Source organism: Crocodylus siamensis, chromosome 2 (assembly GCF_052110815.1).
Source record: "Crocodylus siamensis isolate JL-2025a chromosome 2, ASM5211081v1, whole genome shotgun sequence".
Taxonomy (NCBI): domain Eukaryota; kingdom Metazoa; phylum Chordata; order Crocodylia; family Crocodylidae; genus Crocodylus; species Crocodylus siamensis.
Window position 1 is genome coordinate 167,428,457 of NC_143396.1, and position 27,760 is coordinate 167,456,216.

At 44.3% G+C, this 27,760-nt stretch overlaps 3 protein-coding genes across 3 annotated transcripts; all 3 read left to right on the forward strand.

Moving 5' to 3' along the window:
* Nucleotides 1-233: 233 nt before the first annotated feature.
* On the forward strand, nt 234-1,196 carry LOC149871141 (olfactory receptor 5T17-like). Its single transcript, XM_090034573.1, has one exon. The coding sequence runs from the start codon at nt 243-245 to the stop codon at nt 1,194-1,196; it is 954 nt and encodes a 317-aa protein (XP_089890699.1). The 5' UTR covers nt 234-242.
* Nucleotides 1,197-16,445: 15,249 nt separating this feature from the next.
* Nucleotides 16,446-17,387, forward strand: LOC149871142 (olfactory receptor 5AP2-like). Its single transcript, XM_090034835.1, has one exon. The coding sequence runs from the start codon at nt 16,446-16,448 to the stop codon at nt 17,385-17,387; it is 942 nt and encodes a 313-aa protein (XP_089890961.1).
* Nucleotides 17,388-25,766: 8,379 nt separating this feature from the next.
* On the forward strand, nt 25,767-26,717 carry LOC149871143 (olfactory receptor 5AP2-like). Its single transcript, XM_090034574.1, has one exon. It carries the CDS (start codon nt 25,767-25,769, stop codon nt 26,715-26,717), a length of 951 nt encoding a protein of 316 aa, XP_089890700.1.
* Nucleotides 26,718-27,760: the final 1,043 nt, after the last annotated feature.

The window sequence follows — 27,760 nt, forward strand, 5'->3', positions numbered from 1 at the left end:
GTATAGCTTGCTGCATGCTAACAATGGAAACTAGCTTCCCACCATAAGTTTCCTTGATAGTTTTGAAGGTAATAGGTTTATTTTTAAAGAAGTCTTTTTCTCAAAGCCAGGTTAGCTGATCATGAGGGTGTGTACACCACTGTGCTTTTGTGTACTTCTGCAATTCAGTGCTTTTATGTGAATTATTTTGTTCATCTATTTTTTTTAGGTCTGTGAATGCAAGCTCAATCTTTCTAGACTTCATGGCTGCAAGAAATCACACCGTGAGGGTCACAGAATTCATTCTTATTGGGTTAACAGATGACCCAGCATTGCAAGTTACTTTGTTTGTTCTATTCCTGATCATCTACATCATCACCCTGGTGGGCAATCTGGGGATAATTATATTAATCAGAATCAGTCGTCATCTCCATACCCCCATGTACTTTTTCCTTAGTAACTTGTCCTTCTTGGATGCCTGTTATTCCTCAGTGGTGGCACCCCAGACCTTGGCAATCTTTGTTAAGGAGAGAAAAACCATCTCTCTTGCTGGCTGTGCAGCACAAATGTACTTTTTTATAGCTCTGGGGACAACAGAGTGTTTCCTTCTGGCTGCAATGGCCTATGATCGGTATGTGGCCATCTGTAACCCACTGCTATATAAAGTCATCATGTCCCCTAGAGTCTGTGTTCCACTGGTAGTTGGGTCCTACATAATTGGCCTATTAAATTCCATGGTGCACACAGATTTGACATTCCGTTTGTCCTTCTGTGGGTCTAATGAGATCAATCATTTCTATTGTGATCTCACTCCTGTCTTATCACTCTCCTGCTCTGATACTCACATCAATGAAATCATGATATTTAACCTTGGGGGACTTATTGAATTAACTACCATTCTGACTGTCCTGGTCTCCTACGCTTACATCCTCAGTACCATATTGAGAATCCGCTCTGCTGAGGGCAGGAAAAAAGCCTTCTCCACCTGTGCCTCCCATCTAACTGCAGTCTCTATATTTCATGGGGAAATTCTCTTCTTGAATGTACGACCCAGGTCCAGCTATTCCCTGGACACAGGCAAGGTTCTGGCAGTGTTTTACTCAGTGGTGATTCCCATGCTGAACCCCCTCATTTACAGTCTGAGGAACCAGGACGTGAAGGATGCCTTCAAAGACATCATGAAGAGAAAATTGTTTATCAATATATTTAATTCTTAACCTTTTCTTTCCTCCCCCTTTTTTAAATAAAGCAGTAGCAATTTAATATTCCAAAGGCAATATATAATTGGTCTCTCTTAAGCATTGATTTATGTGGCTAGTGTGAAAAGTCCATTCTACTTTTGAGAAGCCCCTTTGAGCTTAATTCTTTCTTCTTAAATTAAGTTCACAACATATATCGCTGTTTATAAACATCTAATACATCTAAGTACTAAAACACAGCACTTATCTGTTTTGCCTGGGAAGTAGCAAAGAGGTGTCTGCTTACAGACATTGGTACAATTTTACCAAATCAGATGGCTGGCCGATACAGACTGCAGCCCTCCTTCTGACAGTAACCACTTTTGGATATTTCAGAGGAAGGTAATGCCCTGCATACAGAAGTTATAGAATGATTTAGCTTTAGCAAAAATTTCCTCCCAGCCTCTTCTTGGGTGGGGATGGATTGTTTTATTTTTCAGCACATAAAATAATATCTCCCCCTAAAATCTCTTGTAGTGCTGCATTTCTAAATCATTGCTGCTGTAAGGCTGGCTTTCAGTGGTAAGGTGTACCTATAGAAATAGGTATTTATATTTTTTATCTAAATGTCCACTCTGTCAATTAATCCTATAAACTATTGACCTTGAGTCTATCTATTGGCAATAGAGTGCATAGGCTGTGTGAAAAATAGTTTTTCTTATATTAGTTTTAATATATTGACTTACACTGTCAAAACAGTTGTATTATGATTAAGTGTATTCAGAAATTGCCTACCTACTTTCCTCAGATAAATATACTACTTTTGTATGTATATCACGTACCCTGTTTTTTTAAAGCTCATACCTACTGCCAGTAGTCTTCCTGCATAGTTGGACAGTTCTAGAAATGTAACCCAAGTGTTCACACTGAAAAAAATATTTTATTTCAATCATATTCATTTTTGGAAATGTACTTATATTACATGAGAAGAAAGGATTTCTTAGGATGATATGTTTTATTGGACCAACTATATACTCTGGATAGAGTTAGACAGACTTTTTAATACAGGACTTTTTATTGTAAACAATACAACTAAACTATAATTTAAATTTAAAAACTGACGTTCAATTAAAAAATCAAACATTAAATCAAATTGCATTTGGTTTTTCCTCGTTTCTCTTTGCTGCTAATGCCAGCAAACTGTTCCCATTTCCTGCAGCCCTGAAATGGGCCCCTGCCACCACCATGGGGAGCTCTAGTCTCCCCCTGGGTGATATCCCAGGGGCTGGGAAGGAGTTCCAAGCCAGGAGACAACTATCTTCTGGCTGGGGTTAGGGCATTTCACCCTGCTCACAGGGGGCTGCCTGTTGCTCTGGTGGGGACAATCAATTTCTATTTGTGCCCTGCTCTGCTGTCAGTTGAGATTACTTATCTGTGAAGAGACAGTCATTGCAATAAGAGAGGGGTCTGAAAAATTCCTCACTTCTCAAAGAATCTGTCAGAGCACCAGGAGAAGTATAATCCAAGGACAAAGTTGACCAGACACGTCCTCTCCTGGTCTAGGGATTCTTGTAGGAAGGCATGAAGCTGGTCTTCTTAAGTCATGGTTGGATACAAGGGGTGGCATTGTATTCTCTTATATTTCTTTGGTGACTTTCATGGTCAGCTAAGTCCAAAAAATGCCACTTACATATGATGTCACTATATAGTTGTGTTCATATCCCTACACATATGAATGGATGGATACACACAGGAAAGCCAACTTGTGTGTAGGTAGCATTTGGGGACTTAGGTGATCATGTAGATGACCAAATTTGGTCATCCAGGTGTCAAGAAGGAAATGCCACCCTGTCGCAGGGCACTACATTGCCCTGCTCCTTTAAAGAACTGAAACTACTAAGGGAAGAGCCCTAGCAGTGTGTTAGAATACCCAGCTGTGGGTTACCAGGGCAGCCAGAACAAACTAGTGGCCCACACCTGCCAGCAGTCAGATGACCGGAAGGGGCAGGGCCTGGCTCATATATAAGCCCCAGGGCTGAAGCCAGGAAGGCATTTTCCTGCCCACAGTCAAGGGGAAGGAGCTCTCCCAGAGCAAGCAAAGGGGAGAGGCCTGACTGCAGGAGCAGCTTCTGATACTGTTGAGGGACGGAGCATTCCGTGGTAGGGTTTAAATGATGTTAGATCCAGCTGGCTTGAATTTTTGTTACAGCCCAGGGGCTTGTGTTTTGTTTATTGTTGGGTGAGGCTATGAGGGGATGGAAGAGGCCTCATAGGGGGCCCACAGCAGTGTGGGGACCCTGATGCCAGAGGGGGCACGGCATTTGGGGTGCACAGACCCCGGCGCCAGAGAGAGTGTGGCCCTTTGCAGGGCTGTGGAGGGCCCAAGCGCGAGTGAGGCGTGGAGCGAGACAGGGCTGTGGAGGGCCTAGGGAGGACCAGGGGGCCAAATTACAACAAGGCCCATACCAAAGAAAAGTCGTTACCATCTGTGAGGCTTGGGGTGTGGTAAAGGGATGGCTGGAGCCACGCATAGCCCATAAGGCTAAGAATCAATCAAGACTGTGTCCAAGAGGACTTAAAGGCAGCCTCCCTATCATTCATACCATCAAAGACATGGCGGGCGGGAATAGAGGGTGCCCATTGGGTCAACTTGGCACGGTAAGGGGGCCTTGGGGAGATTATGACCCTTCTTAAGGACCCCAGCCCGTGACACACCCAAAGGTATATTTCCACAGACTGTACCAAAGAGGTTTATAGAACCTAAACCTAAGAACTTTTTGATGTTGGTGTTTGGTTTTTGTTTTGTTAATTTGTACAAAGAATTGAAGTGCATAAAGAAGACTGGTCCTGGAGTGACTGGCCAGGGTCAGCCTCAGGGCCATCCCTGGCAGGGCGCAGAATTAGGGCAACCACCCCGGGACCCATGCTTTGGGCGGCCCTGTGGAGCCAGGCAGAGCGGCTGCAATGACTCCGTGCTGCTGCCAACTTCACATCTGGCCGCTTTGTGCCCCTCCTGCAACTGAATCTGCTACTGAATCCGGCACCTCCGGCAGCTCAACACCCTCCTCGCTCGCTGCCAAATCTGCCACTGGCTTCCTCATGTCTGGGGGTGGGGCCCCGCACAGGTTGATTTGTGCTGGATCCCTACCCTGCTTGGGTCATCTCTGATCAGGTTTGTGCCTTCCTATAACAACCCCTGTCCCAGAAGTAGAAGGGTCTTGGCAACAGGGTTCAATCTCATATTTGGGTGACTTTGCCCTTGGCTATTGCTTCTAATGGATCTCTGACATGTTCTCTGGCAGGTCAGGAGTTCTCCAGACCCCTCTACGGCTTTTTATAAATCTACATCTGTGGCAGAATGCCATCTCTGTCTCTCCCCAAACTCTGCTATCAGGAGGATGCCTAATCTGACAATCTGGTTGCCATGGCCACTACAAAGAGCAGACACCTCTGGCCCCTTCAGATTCAGGTATCCCTGAGTTGTAATGTCATCTGGATGCATTCAAGGGAGGGGAAAACCTTCTCCCTCTGCCTATGTGACTGGTCTAACACACCTGGGTGGAGGCTTAAACTCCCTATTGTTCTAAGCAATGTCATCATGCCTGGGAGGGGGCTAGAGACCTTGCCAGTTTACCCAGCAACCAGTAATGCATTTCAAATTACTTGGCTGGCAGCCAGCAGTTGCTGGCCTTCATTGGATCAGGTAACTGAGATCATAAGGGCTATATAAGTTAAGAACTGCCCAGGAGGTGGGGCAGCAGCCATGATGAGAACTCTGAGAGAAGCTGGACCTTCTGAAACTCGCTTTCGCTCTTGAAACTCATGGTTAATGAACTGCTTGCTTCCAGAGGGAATCTCCACCTGCCTCTGGATGATAGTTGTGAGTAAGCTACTTGAGATCTAACTAGATATATAGCTTGCAATAACACCGATGTGTAATCAAAGGCTACCATGCCACTGTTTTCTCTATGGGATTACTGTGATATTGCTCTACCCTGCACCTTATTCCAAACCTACTCCTTGTAACCAGTAAAGTTCTCCTTTGCACCTAACAAGGCATAATCATTGGGAGAGGGTCTAGCTTGTGCCTTGGGGTCCCCTTGGTTCAGTTCCGTTGACTAAGGGAGACCACTATTTGTGCTTCAGACTGAGGGAAGCAGTTCAAGTTCTTGTAGTGAGTCAAGTACTCTTAAGGACTACTAGAACTGTGTTTCCCAGAGGGCACAGGTCCAAGATCTGCCCAGACTCTGGGTTGTGGTTCAGTTACCCCCAGGCTTGCGGGTGTGGTCCAGGAAGCAGTTTGGCCAAACTTGAGGTGCCCCCAGGGAGGCACTTGGAGCCTGGAAGATGGTTGAGCACAGTGAGGTAGATGGCTTAACACAGGAGCACCACCTACAGACCCACCACAATGTCTGTATAACATCTATGCTGTGTTAGGTGCTAAAAGCATTGTGCTTTGAAGTCAGAGAGTTGCAGATTCAAGCCTTCTCCAGGAAAGGGGCACTTGATCCAAGTTTTCTAGCATTCTGGGTAAGAGCCCTATTCATTCAGCTGTTAGGGCTAAAATAAGGAAAGACTCCTCGTTCCAAGCCATGCCCAACCAATATGTAGCTGTACTGTGCACGTTCATTCAGTCTTCACGTGCAAGATTACAAATCTATAGCACAAAGCTAGGGCCAATAATGGCCAGATAGGTGGCTAGAAAGGGATGATATACAAAGGGAAATAGAAGTCTACCCAAAGGGCTCAGATATATAATCAACAGCATGTTCTACAATAACTTGAATAGGTAAAGAATTTGTCCTTGTGCCAGTATCAATCTGAGTGAGACTTGGGGAATTCAGTAGCCTAAGATTGTTTGCCTTCCATCTTAGCCCTATGGATATCCTAGGTCACAACTGTGTCAACTTCAATGGTTTGATCAAGTACTCTGGTTCTGTAGATTTGTCCTGGCCTGTAGATTGCACTAATGCTGGCAGGGTGGAGGTAGCAGCCTAGAACCCTGCTGCTAAAGTGGCATTCTAATTCCAAAGGGCTATTCTTGGGAACTGGAGGTCTCAGATAACTAAGAGGAATAATTCATGAATTTTTGCACCCAGGAGATTTTCCTAGTGATCTATGTCATGCTCCTCCCGTGGAATCTCAGGATTAACATGACAATAAGGACTGACTCCCTTCACACCCACATCTTTTTTTCCTCTGGTCGGTATTCTTTTTTAGCTGCCCCCGTCACCCTATAATATATTTAAAAAATGCCTTTTGTAGATTTTCTATTAATTAAGACTTATAAACTAGTTTTAAGCACCCTTTAGCCATCTTAAAGTTATGCCACTCCAGGACAGGTTTATCTCTGATGTGCGTTACCCAGCTTAAGTTACATGACTGTATTGCCACTCCCCAGAGATAAGTCACCTAAGGTTTTTGTCCTCCAGTGTTGGCCTGTGGTGTCAGGCCAACTCTCAGGATCTCAATATTGCACTGTTAGACAGGAGGGTGTGACACAATTGCACATATATACACACACACACGCACACTACTAACTCAGGCACACACACATCCAAACCAGCCTAGGCACATGCATACCTATCACCAATTCAAGCACATACACTATACACCCCCAAATCATAGAATCATAGAATCATACAAGTAGGGTCAGAAGGGACCTTGTAGATCTTCAAGACTGACCCCTCGCCTGGGCGGGAGAAAAACTGGACTCAAATGAGTCCAGCCAGGTAGGCATCAAACCTCTTCTTAAAGACCCCCAGGGTAGGAGCCAGAACCACTTCCCTTGGAAGTTGGGTCCAGATCCTAGCCGCCCTAACTGTGAAGTAGTTCTTGCGGATGTCTAATCTAAACCTACTGTCTAATAATTTGTCTCCATAATTCCTTGTTATGCCAGGGGGTGCTAGGGGAAACAGTGTCTCCCCCAAACACTTCTGGTCCCCCCTAGTGAGTTTATAGATGGTCACCAGGTCCCTCCTCAGCCTTCTCTTGTGAAGGCTGAGCAGGTTTAGGTCATGCAGTCTTTCACTGTAGGGTGTGCCCTGTTGTTCCCGGATCATGCGGGTGGCCCTCCTCTGGACCCTTTCAATGTTGTCCACATCCCTCCTGAAGTGGGGTGCACAGAACTGGACACAGTACTCCAGCTGTGGCCTGACCAGCGTCGCATAGAGGGGGAGGATCACCTCCTTGGCTCTACTTGAGATGCACCTGTGGATGCACGACAAGGTCCGGGTAGCCCTGTAAACCGTGACCTCGCATTGTCGGCCCGTGTTCATCTTGGAGTCAATAATGACTCCAAGATCCCTTTCTGCCTCCGTGCTCTCAAGAAGGGAGTTTCCCAGTCTATAAGTGTGCTGCTGGTTTCTACTGCCTAAGTGCAGCACCCTGCACTTGTCAGTATTGAAACGCATCCTGTTTATGTTAGCCCACTCCTGTAACCTATCCAGATCTTGCTGCAATCTTTTCCTCCCTACTAGCGTGCTCACCTCACCCCAAATTTTGGTATCATCACTGAATTTAAACAGGTTGCTTTTCACCCCATCGTCCAAATTGCTTATGAAGAAATTGAACAGTGCAGGCCCAAGGACCGAGCTCTGGGGGACCCCGCTGTTCACTTCCCCCCAGGTTGAATGTGACCCGTCCACCACCACCATCTGAGTATGCCCTTTGAGCCAATCTGCAATCCATCTGACTGTGTAGGCATCAATGCTACAGTCGCCTAGTTTTTTAATAAGGATGGGGTGGGAGACAGTGTCAAAAGCCTTGCTGAAGTCTAGAAAGACTATGTTCCCGGTGACACCTGCATCCATTGCCTTTGTGATCTGATCAGAAAAGGCAATCAGGTTGGTCTGACTTGACCTGCCCGTGGTGAAACCATGCTGGTTGCCCTTGAGCATCATCCCTGAAGCTGGCCCATCGCAGATGTGCTCCTTGATGATCTTTTCAAAGAGTTTCCCTAGGATAGAGGTAAGACTGACGGGCCTATAGTTGCCCGGGTCCTCTCTCTTCCCTTTTTTGAAGATGGGGACCACGTTAGCTATCTTCCAATCATCTGGCACCTGGCCCGAGCACCACGAGTGCTCGGAAAGCCGTGCCAAGGGCCCTGCAATAACCCCAGCTAGCGCCCTCAACACCCTGGGGTGGAGGCATCTGGACCCACTGACTTGAAGACGTCCAGCCCCTCCAGAAGCTCTCTAACCCAGTCCTCCCCAACCTGAGGTCTGGAGGTGTTTCCCTTGAGTCCGTCTGGCATCACAGCAGGGAAGTCCCAGTCCCTGCACAAGAAAACAGACGTGAAGAATTGGTTAAAGTGTTCCGCTTTCTCCTCTGGCGCAACCACCAGATTGCCCACAGTATTTTGCAGGGGCCCCACATTACCCGGTGACTTCTTCATCCTCCCTATATATCTGAAAAAGGACTTTTTATCTCCTCTTTGGAGATAGCATCCCCTTCCACTGGGTGTACACCGCCTTTTTGGCAAGCGGGCATTCCCGGATGCCTTTGGTGAGGGGTTTTGGGCACTCTTGCCCCCCTTGCTTCTTGTTGGATGGACAACCCTTGGGCCCTGAGTATTGTTTACTTAAGGAATGACCACTCGTCCTGGACACTGAGTTCCCCTGCCCTCAAGGACCCCAGTGCCTGACCCACTAGTCTCCTCAACTTGTTGAAGTTGGGCCTCCTAAAGTCTAGGGCTACCGTCTTGCTGCAGGCCCTTGACACCCTGCACTGGATGGTGAACTCCAGCAAGTGATGATCGTTATCGCCCAGGTGGTCAAGAACTTGGAGGCCCCTTACCAGGTCATTGCCTGTGGCCAGGACCAGGTCAAACAGGGCATTTCCTCTGGTGGGACTGTGCACCTCCTGAATCAAGTGGAGGTCCTGTATCTCAGCCAGGAACCTCCTGGAACGGTCCATCCTGGCTGACTGCTCCTCCCAGCAGATGTCTGGGTAATTTAAATCACCCATGACAACTACATTCCTTGCCTTAAGTGCCTCTGCAAACAGGCCCAAAAATTCCCGGTCCAGCTCCTCTCCTTGGTTGGGGGGTCTGTAGTAGACCCCCACTGTCAAATCGCTCTCCCCACGGCCCCCTTGAATCTTGACCCAGAGCACTTCAGCCTGCCCTTCCTCTGACCCCATTCTGCTGGCAGAGGATGTGTAGTGTTCCTTGACATAGAGCGCCACACCCCCACCTTTCTTGCCTTTTCTATCCCGCCTGTAAAGCCTATATCCTCTAATGCTAACTGCTCAGCCGTGGGATGAATCCCACTACGTTTCTGTTAGCCCTATGACATCTGGGTTTGAACTAGCTATTCTGAGGGTGAGTTCCTCCTGTTTATTCCCCATACTGTGAGCATTGGTATATAGGCATTTAAGACCTTGCAAGACTGTGTGTGCCACCCCCCGATTAGGGAGACTGTCTGGACCCCTGCTCCTTACCTTAGCGCTCCTTGCCTTTGTCACCTGTCTTGCTCGGATGACGTCTCCTTGTCTTCCTGTGGCCCCCTCCCCTGGCGAGGCTTCTTTAAAGCTCACTGTATGAGATCAGCCAACCTGGAAGAGAAGACACGCTTGCCTTTAGGAGAGAGATGAAGCCCATCCCACCCCAGCAAGTCCCCTGGCCAAAAGCATGTGTCATTATCAAGGAACCCAAGGTCTGCCTGGTGGCACCAGCTGCATAAGTGCCGTTTGACCTTGCCAATGCAGGCCTCGTGCCGCCATTCCCACCTACTCACCGGAAGAAGAGAGGAAAATACCACCTGCACCCCCATCAAAAGATAGACACAGATCACTAATTTGTTATCATGCACACAATGACATATATATATATACACACACTCACCAGTTCACACACATACAAGCCACCTACATATACACTCAGGTAAGTTCCTAACTTGGATGGTACAGTGTATATGTGTGTGCTTGGGGTACCTGGGGGAAGGTTAAGGTGAGAGAGTTAAAGTGTACCAAGTGAAAGTTGCCAGAACTGGGATTAGAACTGGTGGACTACAGAGAAGCTGGCTGAGGTACTGAGGCTTGGGTTTACTTGAGGTAGACTGAGGCTGGAAATTGAGGCAGACAGCTGAGATATTGGGGGTGGGGACAGATAAGTGGTGGCAAGGAGGAGACAGCCAGGAAAGAAACTGAGGCAAAAACCTGGTTGCTCAGGGGAAAGGCAGTGGGGATAAGACAGTGGCAAAGAAATGGGGTTTGGAGGTAGAGAGGAGCTCAGGACAAGTGTTGGAGGTGGCAGTGAGCCAGAAGCAGGAGAGGGAGAAATGAGACAGAGATTGGAGCAGGGCTGAACCATAGTAAAGCAAAACCCAACTCAGTGGTCCAAATAACAGGTTTATTAAACAGACAAAATGCTAAACAGCCTCAAGAAGTTGTTGGTATGCACGCATGCACTCTCTCTCTCACACACACACACACACACACACACACACACACACACACACAATAGGAGCAGGAGAAAGAGACTTAGTGGAAGGGTTGAAGTCCAGGTAGGGAAGAGAAACAGAATCCAAGTCCTTGGCTGAAGTGGTGGGGAGGGGTGATAGCTACCTCTCCAGGCTGGAAAGGGGTCTTTGTTCAGTAGGTGTTGTCCAAAGCGGGGTCGCCAGCAGGGCCTCTGGGTGGATAGGTGGTGTGGCATGGTTCTGGTCCAGATGGAGAGGGTGTCCAAAGAGTCAGTCTTCACTACCCCTTTTTATGGGGCACACTACCTCTGATCTCCTATGGGGAAGGTCTGTCCAGGCAATGTCAGCCCTGTTCCAGAGGGCTCCAGGTGTTCTTACTGAGCAGGTGCAGCCTGGCACAATAGTGGGTTGCCTCATCTTTTGTTTCTTGAATGCTGATGGGTGGTTCCAAGGGCTGGGTTGTTGGTCCAGGTATTGGTGTTGATGGTTCGGTCATTCAGAAGGAGCTATTTTTAGATCTACTGCCATTGTCACTCAAGCACCCTCATTCATCCCCATTCATTCAGGAACCAAGTTACATAGGAGAGGTAGATGTGAATCATGGGTTACACAACAGGGCCTGGGGACAGGATGGAAACTTGATATGACTACATATGTAGACCTAAATCATACAGTTCCAGTAAAACAGTAATATAGAACAGTAAAAATCAATATAAACATCATCATTATACAATATAAAGAAGGAAAACAAAACAAAACAATTACAAATTGCTACCAAAATAAAATGCTGAAGCTTATCCTATGTCTTAGCTCACTTATACATATCTATAGGGAATAGAGAGGGAAAGAAAAGATCAGAAATGGTTGGGGAAGGGGAGGGAATGCATTTTAAAAGAAGAAAAAAAAGAAAAACTGGGTTTTTTGCTACACCAGCATCCTAGGATGCAGTGTCCCTCCCCCAACCCTCTTGCTCTGTTAGCAGAACTCACAGCTGTAGCTCTTACTCAGGTTCCTGTTCACCAGCTCTCTAGTGGCAAGTTATAATCGTGCAGGTTAGAGACTGTCAGAGAAGACTGTACGTTAGGGCTGTGTGAGGCTTTGTATTGTGCTTTGGATCCGGAGAAGCTTTGGATGGTTTGGCATCTGAAGCAGCCTGTCTGGATCGAAGCTCTGGCTTTGTTAGGCTTTCCAAAGCAGTTCAGAGCTTCCGAATCACTTTGGAGCCACTTTGGAGCTCCTTCGGCGATCCGGCCATAGTGTATAATGGGGAACCAATGAAATATCTATATCTTTGTTGTTTTTTGTCTGATTTGGATGAAACTTGCAGGGGTAGTAGCAGGGTGGTAGGGGTGGGAGTTTCAAGAAAATCGGTGAAGGAGTTTGGGGGAAACTGTACCCCGAATTCTTGAAAGCAAAACTCCTGCCACATGTACGTGTTACAACACAGGAGGGTCAAAACTGCAGAGATGGTGGCTCCTGGTGAGGCCACAAAGCCTGCGAAGTTTTTAGAAGATCAGTGCAGGGGTTTGGGGGCACTGTACCTCAAGCTGTGGACAAGCAAAACTCATGACATGGGTGACACTGTGTGTGTTAAGGCGCAGCAGGATGAAAGCTGCAGGGATGGTGGTCCCTGCTGCGGCCACGAAGCCTGCCAGCTATCTAGGAGATGGGTGCAGGGGTTATGGCTTCTGGGGCCCTGCACCCCTAGCTGCTGACAGGCAAAACTCGTGCCATGGCCGCTTGTGCGACTGTGTCTGTCTTGGGGTGTGCGAGACACTACTGCAGGCCTGGCTGCTAAACTACTGTGTTACCAGTTACCAATCAATCATGATTCACACAGCGACCAGCTCATACACAGTTACTAGCTGAAGTAGCCAATTATTTACCATCAATTAACACCTACAAAACCAGAGCCTAAGGAAAAGAAAGAATCAATACAGACAATCAAATCTGCCCCAGGACAGAGACAGTCAGTTGCACAAGCACCCATGTCATGAATTTTGTCTGTCAGCAGCTAGGGGTGCAGGGCCCCAGAACTTGCTTTGACACTTTACCCCAATGTAATCCTATTCCCCATGGCCCCATGACAATTACCTGCACTGAAGTAAGCACCAGTCTGACCATCTTCATCATCTTTGTGACCATCCTGTGACCACCCAGCCAGCAGTGCAGAAATGCAAAAACTTCAGCACCTGTACCTCCCACCTCACATGCATCACCACCTCCCTTCATTGCTCGGACATCCAGATCCATTCCAGCTACTTGAAGGATGTAAACAGAAGAACTTCTATAGTCTAAATATACATAATGATGACCCTTGTGCTGAACCCCTCAGTCTGTAGCCTGTGGAAAAAAAAGAGGTAAAGTATGCCTTGAAGAGCACATTGGAGACTTTGCATGCCAATCAATTGAATATATTGTTTGTCACTTAATTTTAACAATAAATTATATTTTAAAAGGGTGAGATTGGCTATAGTAACTATAGCTATAATACAGCTTTGCAGTACAGTTTTCAGCAGTTCTTAAATTATTCAGGAGCCTAAAGTTAGACTAGAGGCTAGATTGTGAAATAGATATGTAGTCTTTCAAGGGAGCAATAAAGAATAAGGAAGTGCCTTCTACCATCACTACCCTGTGTGCTTTGCTCAAACCCTTGAGTCAAGATGCATAGGAATAAGTCAATTCTGTCTCTTTACTAGCTGTACCTAATCAAAAAACAAAACAAACTAACAAAAAGGACCCCTTGATAGAATCATTTCCCATCAGGGAACACAGGCAAAATAAATTCATTTCACAAATCATGTCAATTCTACTGAGATTTCACATGGGAGGAAGAAAAAAACAGGAAAAAGAAATTCTAACAATGTCAATGTTTCCGTATAAAATATTTTGTGTTTTTTCATTTCAAAATACCCTTTTCATTTTGATTTTTTATATTTTGTTTCATTATCATGATCAAGTTTTAATACTAGAATATTCTGATTTTATCAAAATGAAACATTTTGATGAATCCAAAATTATTCTGTTTATCTGGATTACTTTTCATTTTCTTTTATAGGCAATTCTAATTTCAAAATTATTATAATTCAAAAACTTGATTTTTAAAGTCTAGGTTTTGGTGAAAGTCATATAATAAAACCTTGAAATTCTTTGTACAAAAGAATTTTCATCTGCTGTACAGCTCTGCAACTTATTATTTTTGTTTCTGGCGTAACAGGTCATCAGGGAATGGTCAGAACCTTGGTTCTAACATTATTATCTAATGCACCTGAAGTGGCATTGAGTACATTGCAAGTTATCATTGGCAGTAAGCCATTGCTTCACAGGGAAAGTGTGTACCTTTGAAGCATTGTGCTTCCTTGGCTAAACTTGAAGTGGCACAGTTGACCTACACCCTTAGGGCTGATGGCAAAGGCTATTAGCATTATCAGCCCTAAGCATACAAATACGCAGGAGCTGGGGGGATCTAGTAACCTAATTATATCTGTGAATAAATTAACACCCAAGACATTTCGGCCTTTTAACTGGTCCCTCAGCACTGTTGTTAGGCTTTAAGGCCTGAGGTGCTGTTTGGGAGGCCAGTCCTCACATGTGAAAAGACCCAGTATAAATATTCTAATTCAGAAGACAGAAGTTAAGCTGGACCTTCCCTAGTCAGGAGAAAAATCTGTCCTGCTGGAGCAGGTAGGTTCAACAGAGTTGAGTATGCATGTCAGGAAGACCCGCCTGGCTGTAGTTATTATACTCCTGTTTCCCACCCCTGCTTATGGCACACATAGATGACTCATTAACTTTCGGTGAAAAGCTTCTTTGGGGGCTGGGAAACCAGTTTCTGCACAGTTTAAAATGTTATGAACTTAGTTCATATATCAGATGATTCTTATTAGCTGTAGACTAAAACAATATAGAGTCACTGGAATTTTCAAGCCACAATTGTCATGATAGAGGTTCCTTTGGGATTAGTCTTTTTGGACAAAAAATGATAAAATAGGAGCTATCCCATCTGAAGACTAGCCTGATGTTTGGACCCTTTCCTCTTTTCTCTACCTGTTGGTGCCAGAATTAGGCTATGGGCTGTTTTTGAGTGGATTGTTATCTCTCTGATTTTAATTAGAAATGCTACCCTGGACCTAAGGAACTTCGCTGATGGAAAATGTGGTTAAAACTGGTGTATCCTCATGGAAGGTTTGGTTTCCATGACTCAGCATGCCCCAAAACTTTTAGTTAAAAAATTCTTAACTAGCTCTGATTTTAAAGCCATAGCTATCAGAGATGGAGCACACTTATTAACAGTCAAATACTTTAGGCAGGAAGAGACCATTGTGATTTTCTAGCAGCTGGTAACACAAGCTAAAGAATTCAACCCAGTCATTCCTGTAGTAAAGCTGATTTGAAGTCTGTACTGCATAACTGATCACTATTCAGCTCAATATTATATAGTTAAAATAAACTGCTATTTTAGAAAGTTTTTCAGATTTCATACAAATTCTACATTATCACAACACTTTCCCCTGCCCCAGGGAAAGGTTTTGGAAAGTACTCTCCATATGTCAGCGCTCATTATTTTTAGAGCTCCTAAGTAGAAATCTCAAGCTTTAATTTAGGCACCAAAATATGAGAACAGCTTTGGAAAGACTCTCTTATCAGGTGCAATATTTTATTTACTAGTTTCCATCCATTTATTTCTGGTGTTCCTATTTTAAAACTCTAGGAAACTGTATTCAACTTGCTTTAACTGGTACCTTCTTCTGTCAAGGTCTGTGTCATAACAGCCTTCCTTCTGCTCCATTAAAGTGAGTCACAAATCTCTGCACAGCCAGGTGAAACGGGTGTCAAGCAGCTGAAAGCAGAGTTGTGGTTATATTGAGCTGGATTGGGAAGGCAGAACCAATATTCAACTCTATACCACCTATATTAGATTCCATATTCCCATGGTGTAGGTATTAACAGAAATGAGAGGTGAGGGCCTGGGGGACCTAATCACTTATTTTCCCCTTTAGACTCATATAGGAAGTCAATAAATACCATGAGCCCTTGGCTGGCAATATCTATATTTGGTTCCTGAAAACAACATTGAGTATATTAATGATTTAACTGGGCTTTGAGGTCATCTAACTATTAATTCTCATTGCTTTGTTTGGCCAGTGTCATTGTTGGCTAATGTTTTACTTTGCAGGGGTTGGGAGCTCTTTGTTTTTTGAGTTCCACAGCTGTGCTTATTTTTAGAATTAAAAGTAGGATTTTCTAGCTGCTAGCCATGGAAATAAATGTTGGCTTTGAAAATCACTTCTTAGTATTTCACTCATCATCCTAAACATTTTGGTATTGTTTGTCCCCAATGTAAACTGTGCTGCTCAAGTGGATTTACACACATGTAACTGTCAAATAACTACAGCATAGTAAATAATTCTGTTCATGATGCACAAGAAAAAGAATCTGATGTGCTCACTTTTACATGTTTGTGTTACAGCTCTAACAGCCATAAATAAAACAGGAAACATTTTTGTTTTCTTACCCAGAAGAGCTGATTCTGCCAGCTGGGGAAGTGAACCAATGTGGAAGAATGTGCAATTTTTACTCTCACTTTCAAACAGTACTGTATTTTAATTCTGACAAATCTGATTGGTCCTTGCTCCAATTATCCAAACTGTTTTCCCTGCCACTGATACTTTATTGTGATGTGCTGTGTCAAAAAAAAGGTGAACACTCTTCATGCTCCAAAGTCCTCATGCTCTGACCAGAGAAACACCCAGTTAAAAGCTTCAGCATCTAAAACATTTTGGCCTCCTAGAGAAAGATGCTCTCAAGAGAACCTAGTTTCCTGAATCATATCATCCTTCTGTTCTAGCAAACTAGGTACCTATGAATGAAAGAAATGGCAATGACTAACCACACCCAAGTGACTGAATTCATACTTTCAGGGTTAACAGATCAAGCTGAGCTGCAGGCTCCCCTCTTCATGTTGTTCCTAGCTATGTACATTATAACTGTTATAGGAAATCTCAGTATATTCTTCCTGATAACAGTGGATTCCCATCTGCACACTCCTATGTACTTTTTCCTGGCTAGCTTGTCCTTCTTGGATATTTGCTACTCTCCAGTCATCTTCCCCAAGATGCTACAGAACATCCTGTCTGAGAACAAGGCCATTTCGTACAATGGTTGTGCGACACAAATGTTCTTCTTTGGAGCCTTAGCGACAACCGAGTGTTTCCTGCTGGCAGTGATGGCATATGATCGCTATGTAGCCATCTGTAGCCCTCTGCTCTATACAACCATCATGTCCTGCCGAGTCTGTGTCCAGCTAGTGTCTGCTTCTTACCTAGGAGGCTTCATTCACTCTGCAATACACACAGGTTTCACCTTTACTTTGTTTTTCTGTGGGCCCAATGAAATCAATCACTTCTTCTGTGACATCCCTCCACTAATAAAACTTTCCTGCTCTGATACTCACATCAATGAGATAGTTATGTTTGTAGCCACCTTACTCATTTCAGGGGGCTCCAGCCTAACTATTCTTGTCTCTTACGGATACATCCTGGCCACCATTATGAGGATTCGCTCAGCTGAAGGTAGGCGCAAAGCTTTCTCCACCTGCACCTCCCACCTGACTTCAGTCTCTATATTTTTTGGTAGCATTCTTTGCATGTATCTACAGCCTGCTTCTGGCTACTCCCTGGAGCAAGACCATCTGGCTTCTGTGTTCTATACACTGGTGATCCCCATGCTGAACCCCCTGATCTACAGCCTAAGAAACAAGGATGTGAAGGATGCCATGAAGAGAGTAATTAGAAACAGAACGTACTGATATGTGTGTGCTTTGGAAGGGGGCTTCTCTAATTCACCAATAAGGAGAAGACAACAGTGAAGATGAACATTTGTTGATTGCCTGATTTTAATTTATGAGAATCAATTACTCCACCCCATTAATAAGGAAAATCAATCCCAAGCTATGGAAGCAATTTATTTATGTAAAAGCCATGTCTTTCTTTAAAGCTCATGCATGATATTTCAAACGAGCAGAAAAATTCCCCTGTAAGATACTTGCATCAAAGATATCAACAGAAGGGAACTTGCATTGGTTAGCTCTGTATCATTATTTTGGATTTATACTAATGAACGAAAAAAATCTGGCCTGTAGCTCTCACTTCTAAAGTTGTAAATCTATGCGGTTTGTTGAAGTTAATGAAATAAAACAGTGGGAGGAAAACCAGGCTTCTATTTACAAAACGGAATTGCTCTTTCTATAAACATAGGAATTATTTTCAGTATTTCTTGTCAACTTTAGTAGAAGCTATTAGTAAAAATGACCCTTTGTTTTTAACAAGTATTCACTATGGAAATAGCTAGCAATTATGTCTTCATTTGTCTAACCGCTTTCTCTTTCTCTCCCTTGGTCTCTCTAACTCATACTGTTCTGTTTCCAAATTGTATTTATTTTGATTTAAAATATCTCTTCTCATTTCATTCATCCTGGTCTTCTCTCCACTACCCTGGTGTAAACTAGAAACTTCAACATTACTGTCAAACAATTATCCTGATGTAGGATTTGTGAGATCTACTGGTAGCTGTTTGGAGAATCTGAGGCATCACACTATTGACTTTGCTGCAGCTATACCAGCTGACCTAATCTGAAAATCAGACCAAGTTCCTCCAGTATCTGAAAACACTGTAGCTCCACAGATTCCTAGGGTTTTAAAAGTCCTCCAACTAGAATGACACTTTTCAAACTACAATGAGATAGCTTTGGAGTCTTTCACCTCACTAATGTACTGTACTTTTAATGGGTCAAACTTACATCCATGTTTGGTTTAAAGCTCATGCTGCTGATTGATGGACGCCCACCCCATCCTATTGTTTTGCTATCAAATGTGTGTCTATGTGTTTAAAAGACACTTCAGGGGCTGTACTCGTCTAATGTTTGGGTACAAGGCAGCTGCAAAAGCCCTGAGTTATACAAAGCCAGAAATGTCTGCCTGCTCTAATCCACTGCAGCTTGTCTTAAAATACAAGGCATTTGGTGTGTGTGCTGCATTTAGTTAGCTTCTGTTTGAAGATGACTTCATCTGAGTCACTCCTGATTCAAACTGATATAACTGGTAAGCAGAATGTAGCCCATTGCACGTAGAACAGCAATAGATATAAACAACTCAGCAAAATAACCTATATATAGGCAGTACCTTACATTGCACAGTGTCCTGAAATACAGCTGCCCTTGGAGAACATCTGTCTCTGGAGTGGGACACTGCAGCAATTATTTCCCAGCAAAGCTAGTCTAGTTCTTCAGAAAAGCAGCAAGGTACTCTGGCCCTGGGAGAATGTGAACCACTCATTTAAGATTAACTAGGTGCTAATGATCAGTAGTTGGACAATCTACCAGTGCTGCCTCATTTAATCAACCCCATAAACCAAAAGTTCCACTGGTGACATGTAGGGGGTGCATGGGGGTGCACGTGCACCCCCTCTGAGTGCTGGTGCGCCCCCGGTGGCCGTACTTGCCGCTTAGGCAATGAGCAGGAGAGGCAGGTGGGAATGCCAGTGCCCTCCCTGCAAGCACCAACCGATCACTGTGCTCACTGCAGCTGCTTTCAGGAGTGGCTGCGTCTGCTTCTGAGAGCGGCTGCAGCAAATGGCCAGTGCTTGGTCCCAGAAGTGGCTGAAGCCACTCCCAGAAGCAGATGCAGCGAGCATAGTGATTGGCCATTGTGGGATTGCCAGGGGGACAGCCCCCCCGGTCTGCAGGATTGTCTGTGGGGGATGCCCCCCGGTTGGCGGGTCTGGTCTCAAGGGGGGGGGCATGTGCCCCCCCTGACTAAGGTGGCACCAGTCACCTATGAAAAGTTCTGTCTCCAAAGAGCCACCTATGAGGGGTTCTGGGGGTCTCAGGGCTGCCAGGGGCATAGACCTGGGACTGGGGCTGGGGCTTCTGCCATCCACCTGCCAGGCCCTGAGACTTGCAGTAGCTCCCATAGGTGACTCTTTCAATTCAGAACTTTCCAGTTTATGGGGATGATTGAATGGGGCAGTCTTAGTAGATTAGCCAGCTACTGTTCATAAACACCTAGTTAAGGCAAAGTAAATGGGAGACAGGGTAGGTGCAGCCTGAATTCAACTGCCTACCCCACCACTGCAGGGTGATCTGACACACTGGGGTGGGGGGTCACTACACTCCCAGAGCCCCAGAGATCCCCAAAAGGTCCCCCAGGGTTCTGTGCACACTTGGGGGAAGTGGGTTAAACACCCACATTCCCCATAACAGTGAGGGAGGAACCCACTCACAGTCCCCCTAGACCTTGAACAGTATGTGGATTGTAGGGGGTGAACAGCCCCACGATATCTGCTCGAGCAGCACCCTTCATGCCACTGCATCTATTCCTCTTGGTGGCAGAGCTTGGGCTGGAGCTTCTGCCTTGGCTCCACTTCATGCCCCTGATACCAAAAGAGACCCCCCAAGCTCCCATGCAGGGTCCCACGCACACTTGGGGGACTCAGGTTAAACAGCCATGCTCCCCATCACAGCAAGGGAGGAACCCCCCCATAACATCTTCCTGAAGCCCTCCCCAGACCCCGAGCAACAGGTGGTTTGTAGGAGAGGCACTGCCCCCCACCCTCCCACCACCCAGGATCTGCTCTGCAAGGCAAGCAGCATGCTTCATGCCACCACTGCTGCCACTGCCACTGATGCCATGTTGGCAGTCTCAACCATTTTTTCAGGGTTACCCAAAAAAGATAATTTTTTCTATGTTGTTTAGGAGAAGGGAAGGTTCTGCACCAGTGCACCAGCATAGGTATTTCTTACTTTATTTTTAAAAATACAGTTTTAAAACTTTAAAATTTGACAAATTAACTGTGCCAGATAACTTTTCAAAAGCTGTCCTTGTTGGGCCACTGAGCAGCCAGAGGCACCAGCACATGCAACACCATGGCCCTACTCCCTGCCTTTACTTTGCAAGGTAGCTAGGAGGCAGTTGGCCAGGGCATCACAAATGCCGATAGCCTGCTGCTGTACATTTCCATCATTGCATGGGGTATCACAAAGTCCACTCTCCCTGCCCTGCATGATTCTCCAGTGAGGGATTATCTCAGTCCACCGTGTTTTCTAACCTGGAACTGGTCTTATGGGGGGTTTCCACCCCTCGCTGTGAAAGGGAGCGTGGGTGTTTATGAAACTTGCATGAAGCCATGGCACGTGAATTTATTTTTAAACCATGTTAACCTAAAGCACTTTAAAGCACTCAGGTTAAAGCACCTTTGTATATGCCTGCTGCATGTGTATAGATGCTGTTTATTTAATGTGCCTTAAGACAAACAAATTCACATTTTCCTAGTACATCGCAATGGGTTACTAGATTTAATGTGCATTAATTACAGAACATTAATGCATGTGTAGATGCATCCTAAGTCACTAACCAGCTTTTTAAATACCCCCCACAAAATACTGTGAAGATTCTTTCAGTGCCTACATTCCTTTTAGGTGCTGCATAGATACCTCTGCCTTAGCTTTAAAAGTATCCCCTTGATTCCCCATGCACTTGGACTTGTTCTTTTGAGCATTGTCAGGAGTCCAAAGTAGCTGCCAAGGTATCTAACTCTAATTTCACTCCCTTTTAATCATATTGCAGTTTAGAAGGTGCATAAAATTTATGCAAATCCAAGAATGATAAAGCAGGAAAGGAACAGGTAGAATAGCTGTTTCACAGTGGAAGTAAGAGTGATTGCCATGCCCTTTTTGACCAATAGCAAGAACATTTCCACAGAAAGTAGAAGACCTAGGCCGCATGCATACATTACGCTTTGACCAGTCTAAGTGACTGGACCTTAATCTAATCCCATAACCACACAAAAGTTAAGCACACATAGATGGGTCTCATAAGTAATCTAAGATAGACTCAATGGCAGCACACTCAATTCAGATTAATCTGGATTAAATCAGTGATTCGAATTTCTGTACTGGTTGTAAGTTGATTCAAGTTAGATTCCTGCTCTCTAGCACCCAATGTCTCCTTTTCCCTACCCCTCCCTTTCAGGGATGTATGCTAGCACTCAATCTATGCTCAGATACTCTGGTTGGGTGCCCAGAGGGCCCCACCCCTGGGATATCCCAGTGCTGAGTGGCATAGCTCCTCTCCCCAGCCCCACCTCTTGCCTTCAAGCATCTATCAACTGCAAGCATCTCTGGCCTCTCCGAATCTCTCTGAATCTTTTCCTAATCAATTCAGAGGCTTCAGGTTTGATTCTGACCTTTTAATAGGTCTCCCAATTTGATTCAGATCCAGAGATTTGGCTGCCAAATCGGGCCAAATTTCCTCCAAATCAAATTGGCAGCTGAAGCTTTTCACAGTCCTAGTGAGGGGCAGGATGCACCCAACAGCTGGATGGCATCTGAGTCAGGCAGGATCAAGGGACCTACAGTGGGCTGGACAAGGTCTGTCCATGGGCCAAAAATGAGCCATGGACTGTATTTTGCCCACCCCTGGTTTACACACTTCCTCTTGCTCCCTGATATATCCCCTTCTTGTTCCTCAATTGGCCATCCTCAGGAAAATGGGTATAAAGTCACCTAAGCAATGCCTGCCACCTGGTTTGTTGGCTGAAACACATTGCTAGGAAATACAAGGTACAATTTCTAATCTTCAGTTTCTAAGGTTTGTAGGGAGTACTAGAACTCAGGCTCCCCATTACCTGGGAAATAGTAACAAGGGCCTTTAAATTTTACATTTTTAAAGCTAAAACAAGGAAGTTCCATTTTTCATTCTATTAACTTAGGGTAAAGTATATCAAAATAGAGCTTAGGTAGGATCCTAGTTAGTCATAAACTTCATTCCATTCCTCAGTTACCATAAGGACAAGTATGAGGAAGGCACGTGCCCCATATGGTCTGTGACTCAGGACACTCCTTCCCAGAAGATTAGGGTCTAAAGCCTGCAAGTCAGGATTCTGGCTCACCAACAATTCCAGGACTTAGCCAGCCTTATGCATGCATAGCATCTTCTTTGTCTGTGCAGCTGCCCAGCCAGACCTGTCATGCAGGCAAAGAGAATCATAACTGCACAAGTCTGCAAAGAGTGAAGAAAATAATTTTCCAAGCTTTGATCCCCCACACTTACTGAAACTTTTAAGAACCACAGCCTATGCTTGAGGAGGGGATTATAGGATCTGTCACAGAAAAAGAGGGAGTGTATCATTTGGCCTTAATTTGTCCCTTGTTATATCACTAATGAGTGAAAGAAGAAAGAGTTCCCAAGGTCCTTCCAACCCATAATGTATCTCCGTGACTTTCATGATACGGTTGGCCTGAATATGCATGCACCTTTCTGGCCTGGACCATGATCTGATCCTTCTTAAAAGGTGTCACTAAAGAAGAACTTTGCAGAAGTCAACTCAGTTATGTAAGACCAGAATGGAAACCTCCCCTTATACTTTCCACATGTTGGAGCTGGACAGTTTGGCATGCTTTGGAGGAGGACACTTCTCTGTCAGTACCAGTCCCTTCATCTTCATCTTTGGTGGTGTTTCTTCCAGCTGATGCTTGCAGTTTCATAGTGGCTTCCTTGGTGTCTGCATGCATATAATTCCCTTGGTTCCCATTAATGAACAGGGAATAAAACACCCTTGGTGTGATGCTCCCAGAGTCTTAGACCATCTCTAGAAACTCTTGCATCATCCAGAGTACACACATCAGATTCAAAAGGGAAACTCAGTATTCTCAGCACCAGATGGGTGGCCCACTTGCTTGCAACTTTTGAGACAGAAATTGAAGGTCAAATGGACTCTTTTGTATATTCAGAAACAGTCCCAAACCCGGAGGTTATGTTTGAGAGCAGGTCCTTAAATTGCACTTGTATCTGCCACTGAGTGATGCAGCCTGAATAAGTGTAGCACAGGGTTACACAACTCTGTCCTGCTTAAAACCTGTTTGAAGGGGTCTTTGATTCATAACTCCCTGCACTTTATTTTGTTTCCTGGACAAATAAGTTCCACCAAGGTAAGACCTGTTTGTGTATATGTGTGCCTGCATTTGTAAGGGTGAGAGAAAGAAAATTAAATTACTGACACAGGGAAAACTAAAAACAGTTCATGATATGTAATATATATATCTATATATATATATAAAAACATTGATCTTCTACTACATTTGTAAGCTAGGGGTAATAGGTCTAAGAGGGACTAGATGGACATATGGAGGCTCGAGTTACAACAAAGTCTGATTCTTCTCTCACATAATCCATTGCTATGATTGATTTTTAAGCTGCTGAAGCATCATAAGAAGGAAATGAGGACTAAAGTTTCCAAAGTGATACATCTTACACAGTCCCACTAATTTTTTTCCACATAGCCAGAAGCACTTTGCATTGAATCTCATGATTCAGCACAGGCTTTCCCTTGTGAGGAAAAAAGATCCTAATCTCTGAGGTGTGTGCTTGAAAAAGGATAATGTAAAAAAAATCCATTCAACAGTGGGAAAATTTAATAATGCTATAAAATGTTGGGGTTTCTTAATAACAGTATTACTTTTCACCAAATAATTAATCCAGAAAAGGAAAGATCATGATCCTGAGACAAAGACCTTCCTTTCCTTTCCTTTCCTTAATCTCCAGGTCATAATTTAGGCCAAGTAGCTACTGGTTTTAAACCAGAATAACTGATTAATTTGGGCTTGTTTTGCATGTTGTATACACTATAGTATTCCATAGGTGTTATCAGTATTTTATTATGCATTGAACTTTGCATTAAAAAGTCCCAGTAAATGTGGAAGTTCAGAATTCTGCATCCTACTAATTCAGGGTAAAGTATAGGATACCCTAAATAGCGCTTAGGCAGGACTCCAGTTCTGAATAAACTTCATTCTCTGCCTCAGACCCTTGGCACTCTTTCATCTATGCTTTAGGACCTACCTTACCAAAAGACTAGTGTTTTCACTCATGCCTTAAGGATGACTGACTCTAGCTTGTAATACATTAAACCCAAGTCAGGACAATCTTAAAACAACGAAGTTTTGGACGAGAGCTGAATTTATTTTTCAAATCTTGGAACTATTGCATCGTCACACTAAAGAGAACTTTATATTGTCAAGCTTTTCTTTTATTCAAGAAATCAACCTAAAATATGGCATAAAATCAGAATTATTTATTTGTTTGTTTTTGGTCTTACCATGTTAACTGTATTTCTTTGAAGACAGATACACTTATCATAGTTGTTAGATGATATGATTTGATCTCTTCCTCCTGGCCCACAAAGCTCCCTTCTTGGATTGCCCAGTAGTTCAGCTTCAGAGCCTGGAGGGATGGACGGGGACATGGAGCATGCTTACTCTATTGTCTAGTTCAGTACTGTAACTAGGGGTGAGCAAGCAGGGAACTGCTTCCCTGCAGAAGCAGTGGACCTTGTGCTGGGAAATGAGACACCACTGCACTGGACATTGCCAACCCCTCACTCCCGCCTTCCGCTCAGTGTCAAAATTCCTAGCTATGCCTCTGGTGAAGTCATTAATGCACTTTACCTTGAAGCTTTAACGTCTTCACCCCCACCCCACCCTCCCGCTCCCTCAGCCCTCACCTATACCCTACGTTACAAGGGGCTAGAAAGTATATCTTCTATTCTCTTAAGCAGGCTAGATTGCTGGGCTAAAAAGTTGGGGGAGGGGAAGGTTTCTTTCATTTTATTTTCTTAAAGATGACCGGACAGGAGGATTCCACTTTGCCACAGTTGAAATAATATTCCAGATTGTGTCTGTATATCCATAAAAGCCATGGTTATATTCCAGTGCATGTGTCATTGAGATACATTGAAATGGAATGTGGTTTCGCCCTAAAATACAAACTCACATTTACAAGAAAATACACTTTTGTTTGCTGTACCACTTCTTGGGTGGGGATACACTGGAGATGAGGGGGGATTTTTACTTGGTTCTTTAAAAAAAATATTTGACTGGTTTAAGATCAGAAAACTAACTCCTGAGAAGGAATTATGGATATATATATATAACCTCCCCCCCCCTGGTTCTTGACAAGTAGAAAGATTTCCTTTTTTCTCCCCAAATAGAAAATAAATACAATATATCCCATTGTAACTGTAATGATTAAAATAGTGATCAAAGTTAAATTCTGGAAGAAGCAGAAACCCAAGTCTTTTTCCATTTTAGCTGATGTCTGATTTTTTCTCTCAACAGCCATTGCCCAGAGAAGAAATGGGCACAGGAGGTAACACCACGTTCCAACAGTTCATTCTCTTGGGACTCACAGAGAGTGCAAGCATGCAGGCTGTCCTCTTTGTCATGTTTCTACTGATATACCTCATCACCCTGGTGGGGAACCTTGGAATCATGGCCTTGATCAGAATCAGTCCTCAGCTGCACACACCCATGTACTTCTTCCTCAGCCACTTCTCGTTTGTTGATGCTTGTTACTCCACAACCATCACTCCCAACATGTTGGTGGCTTTGCTGTCAGACAGCAAAGCCATTTCCTTTGCCGGATGTATGGTACAGTGCTACATTTTTGTTGGTTTTGGGCTTGTTGAGTGCTACCTTCTGGCTGTCATGGCCTATGACCGTTACGTAGCTATCTGTAACCCACTGCTTTATGTGGTAATCATGTCTAAGAGAATCTGTATTCAAATGGTCTTAGCTTGCTACCTCATTGGCTTTCTTGGTGCACTGATATACACGGGTTGTTTTTTTGGAGGTTCCCTCTGTGGGTCCAACAAAATCAATCATTTTTACTGTGATATTAACCCACTGCTGAAGCTCTTCTGTTCTTGTAGCTATAACAATAAGATGATGATCTTTGCCTTTATTAGTGTAAATGGGACGGGCACTGTATCAGTTATTTTGATCTCCTACATTTACATCCTGTCCACCATCTTGAGGATGAGCTCTGCACGGAACAGGTCCAAAGCCTTTAATACATGTGGATCCCATTTGTCTACTGTTTCCTTATTCTATGGGACCGGTTTCTTTATGTACCTACAGCCAAGTTCCAGCCACAATGGACAAGACAAAGTGGCCTCTGTGTTTTACACTATGGTAACCCCCATGCTGAACCCTCTTATCTACAGCCTGAGAAACAAGGAAGTGAAGGGTGCTTTGGAAAAATTGTGGAAAATGTTTCCTTTGTCTTCACTGAAGAAATTTGGATAAACCACTCAGATGACTTGGCTGCTCTCTGCTGTCTAACAATCACTGCAAAATACAGACTTGGCTTTGACTGGTGCATGTAAGTTCTGCCATAGGCATAAAAGAAAGGCATTCAGAAACTATGACTATTGTCAGCAACATTAGTACTCCAATGTACAACCCATACAGTTTTCCTATAGACCCATACTTAGAGAGATACTCCCTCTTCTAAGGATCTGCAGTATGGAGGAGTATTACCCTGGCTCTGTTCCCATGACAAATATCATACATCCACATTTTCAAAGGAAATGCATGGGTTCAATTTACATGGAGCTGATAACAAATGAAGGACTTTTTGTCAAATATGTTCAGCTGGGAAAAAATAAAAAAGATAACATTTTGATTTCTAAATTAATAAAACATGTTTGTGAATAATGGTGCCCTTTTATGCAAAATCTTAAAAAGATTAAGTGGCCCACACAACACATGAGAAATAAGAATTCAATCCTCATTTCTTCCTGTGGAATTTCAACTCACATCTACAAAGAAACTACCCAAAACTGTGCATACGGTACAGTCCAAGCAGAGGGAGGATGGGAATCATGTCAAATTCCCTGGAAGCAAGGCTGGAGTTAGGTGTCGTAGCCTGCAAGTGATTATCATAGAATCATAGAAAATTAAGGTTGGAAGGGCCCTCAGGACATCGTCTAGGGCAACCCCTACTCAAAGCAGAAGCATCCCTAACTAGATTGTCCCAGCCAAGAATGGAGATTCCACAACCTCCCTAGGTAACCTGTTCAAGTGTTTTACTATCCTCCTAGTGAGAAAGTTTTTCCTAATATCTAACCTAAACCTCCCTTGCTGCAGCTTGAGACCATTGCTCCTTTTTCTGTCATCTGCCACAACTGAGAACAGTCTAGCTCCATCCTCTTTTGAACTACCCTTCATGTAGTTGAAGGCTAGTATTAAATCCCCACCTCGCTATTTTCTTCTCCAGACTAAATAAACCTGTTTCCCTCAGCCTTTCCTCATATGTCATATGCCCCAGCCCCCTAAACATTTTTGTT

What these genes read in the sequence shown, in the direction of transcription:
- LOC149871141 (XM_090034573.1), top strand. Translation starts at nt 243, where the DNA reads ATGGCTGCAAGAAATCACACCGTGAGGGTCACAGAATTCATTCTTATT.
- LOC149871142 (XM_090034835.1), top strand. Translation starts at nt 16,446, where the DNA reads ATGAAAGAAATGGCAATGACTAACCACACCCAAGTGACTGAATTCATA.
- LOC149871143 (XM_090034574.1), top strand. Translation starts at nt 25,767, where the DNA reads ATGGGCACAGGAGGTAACACCACGTTCCAACAGTTCATTCTCTTGGGA.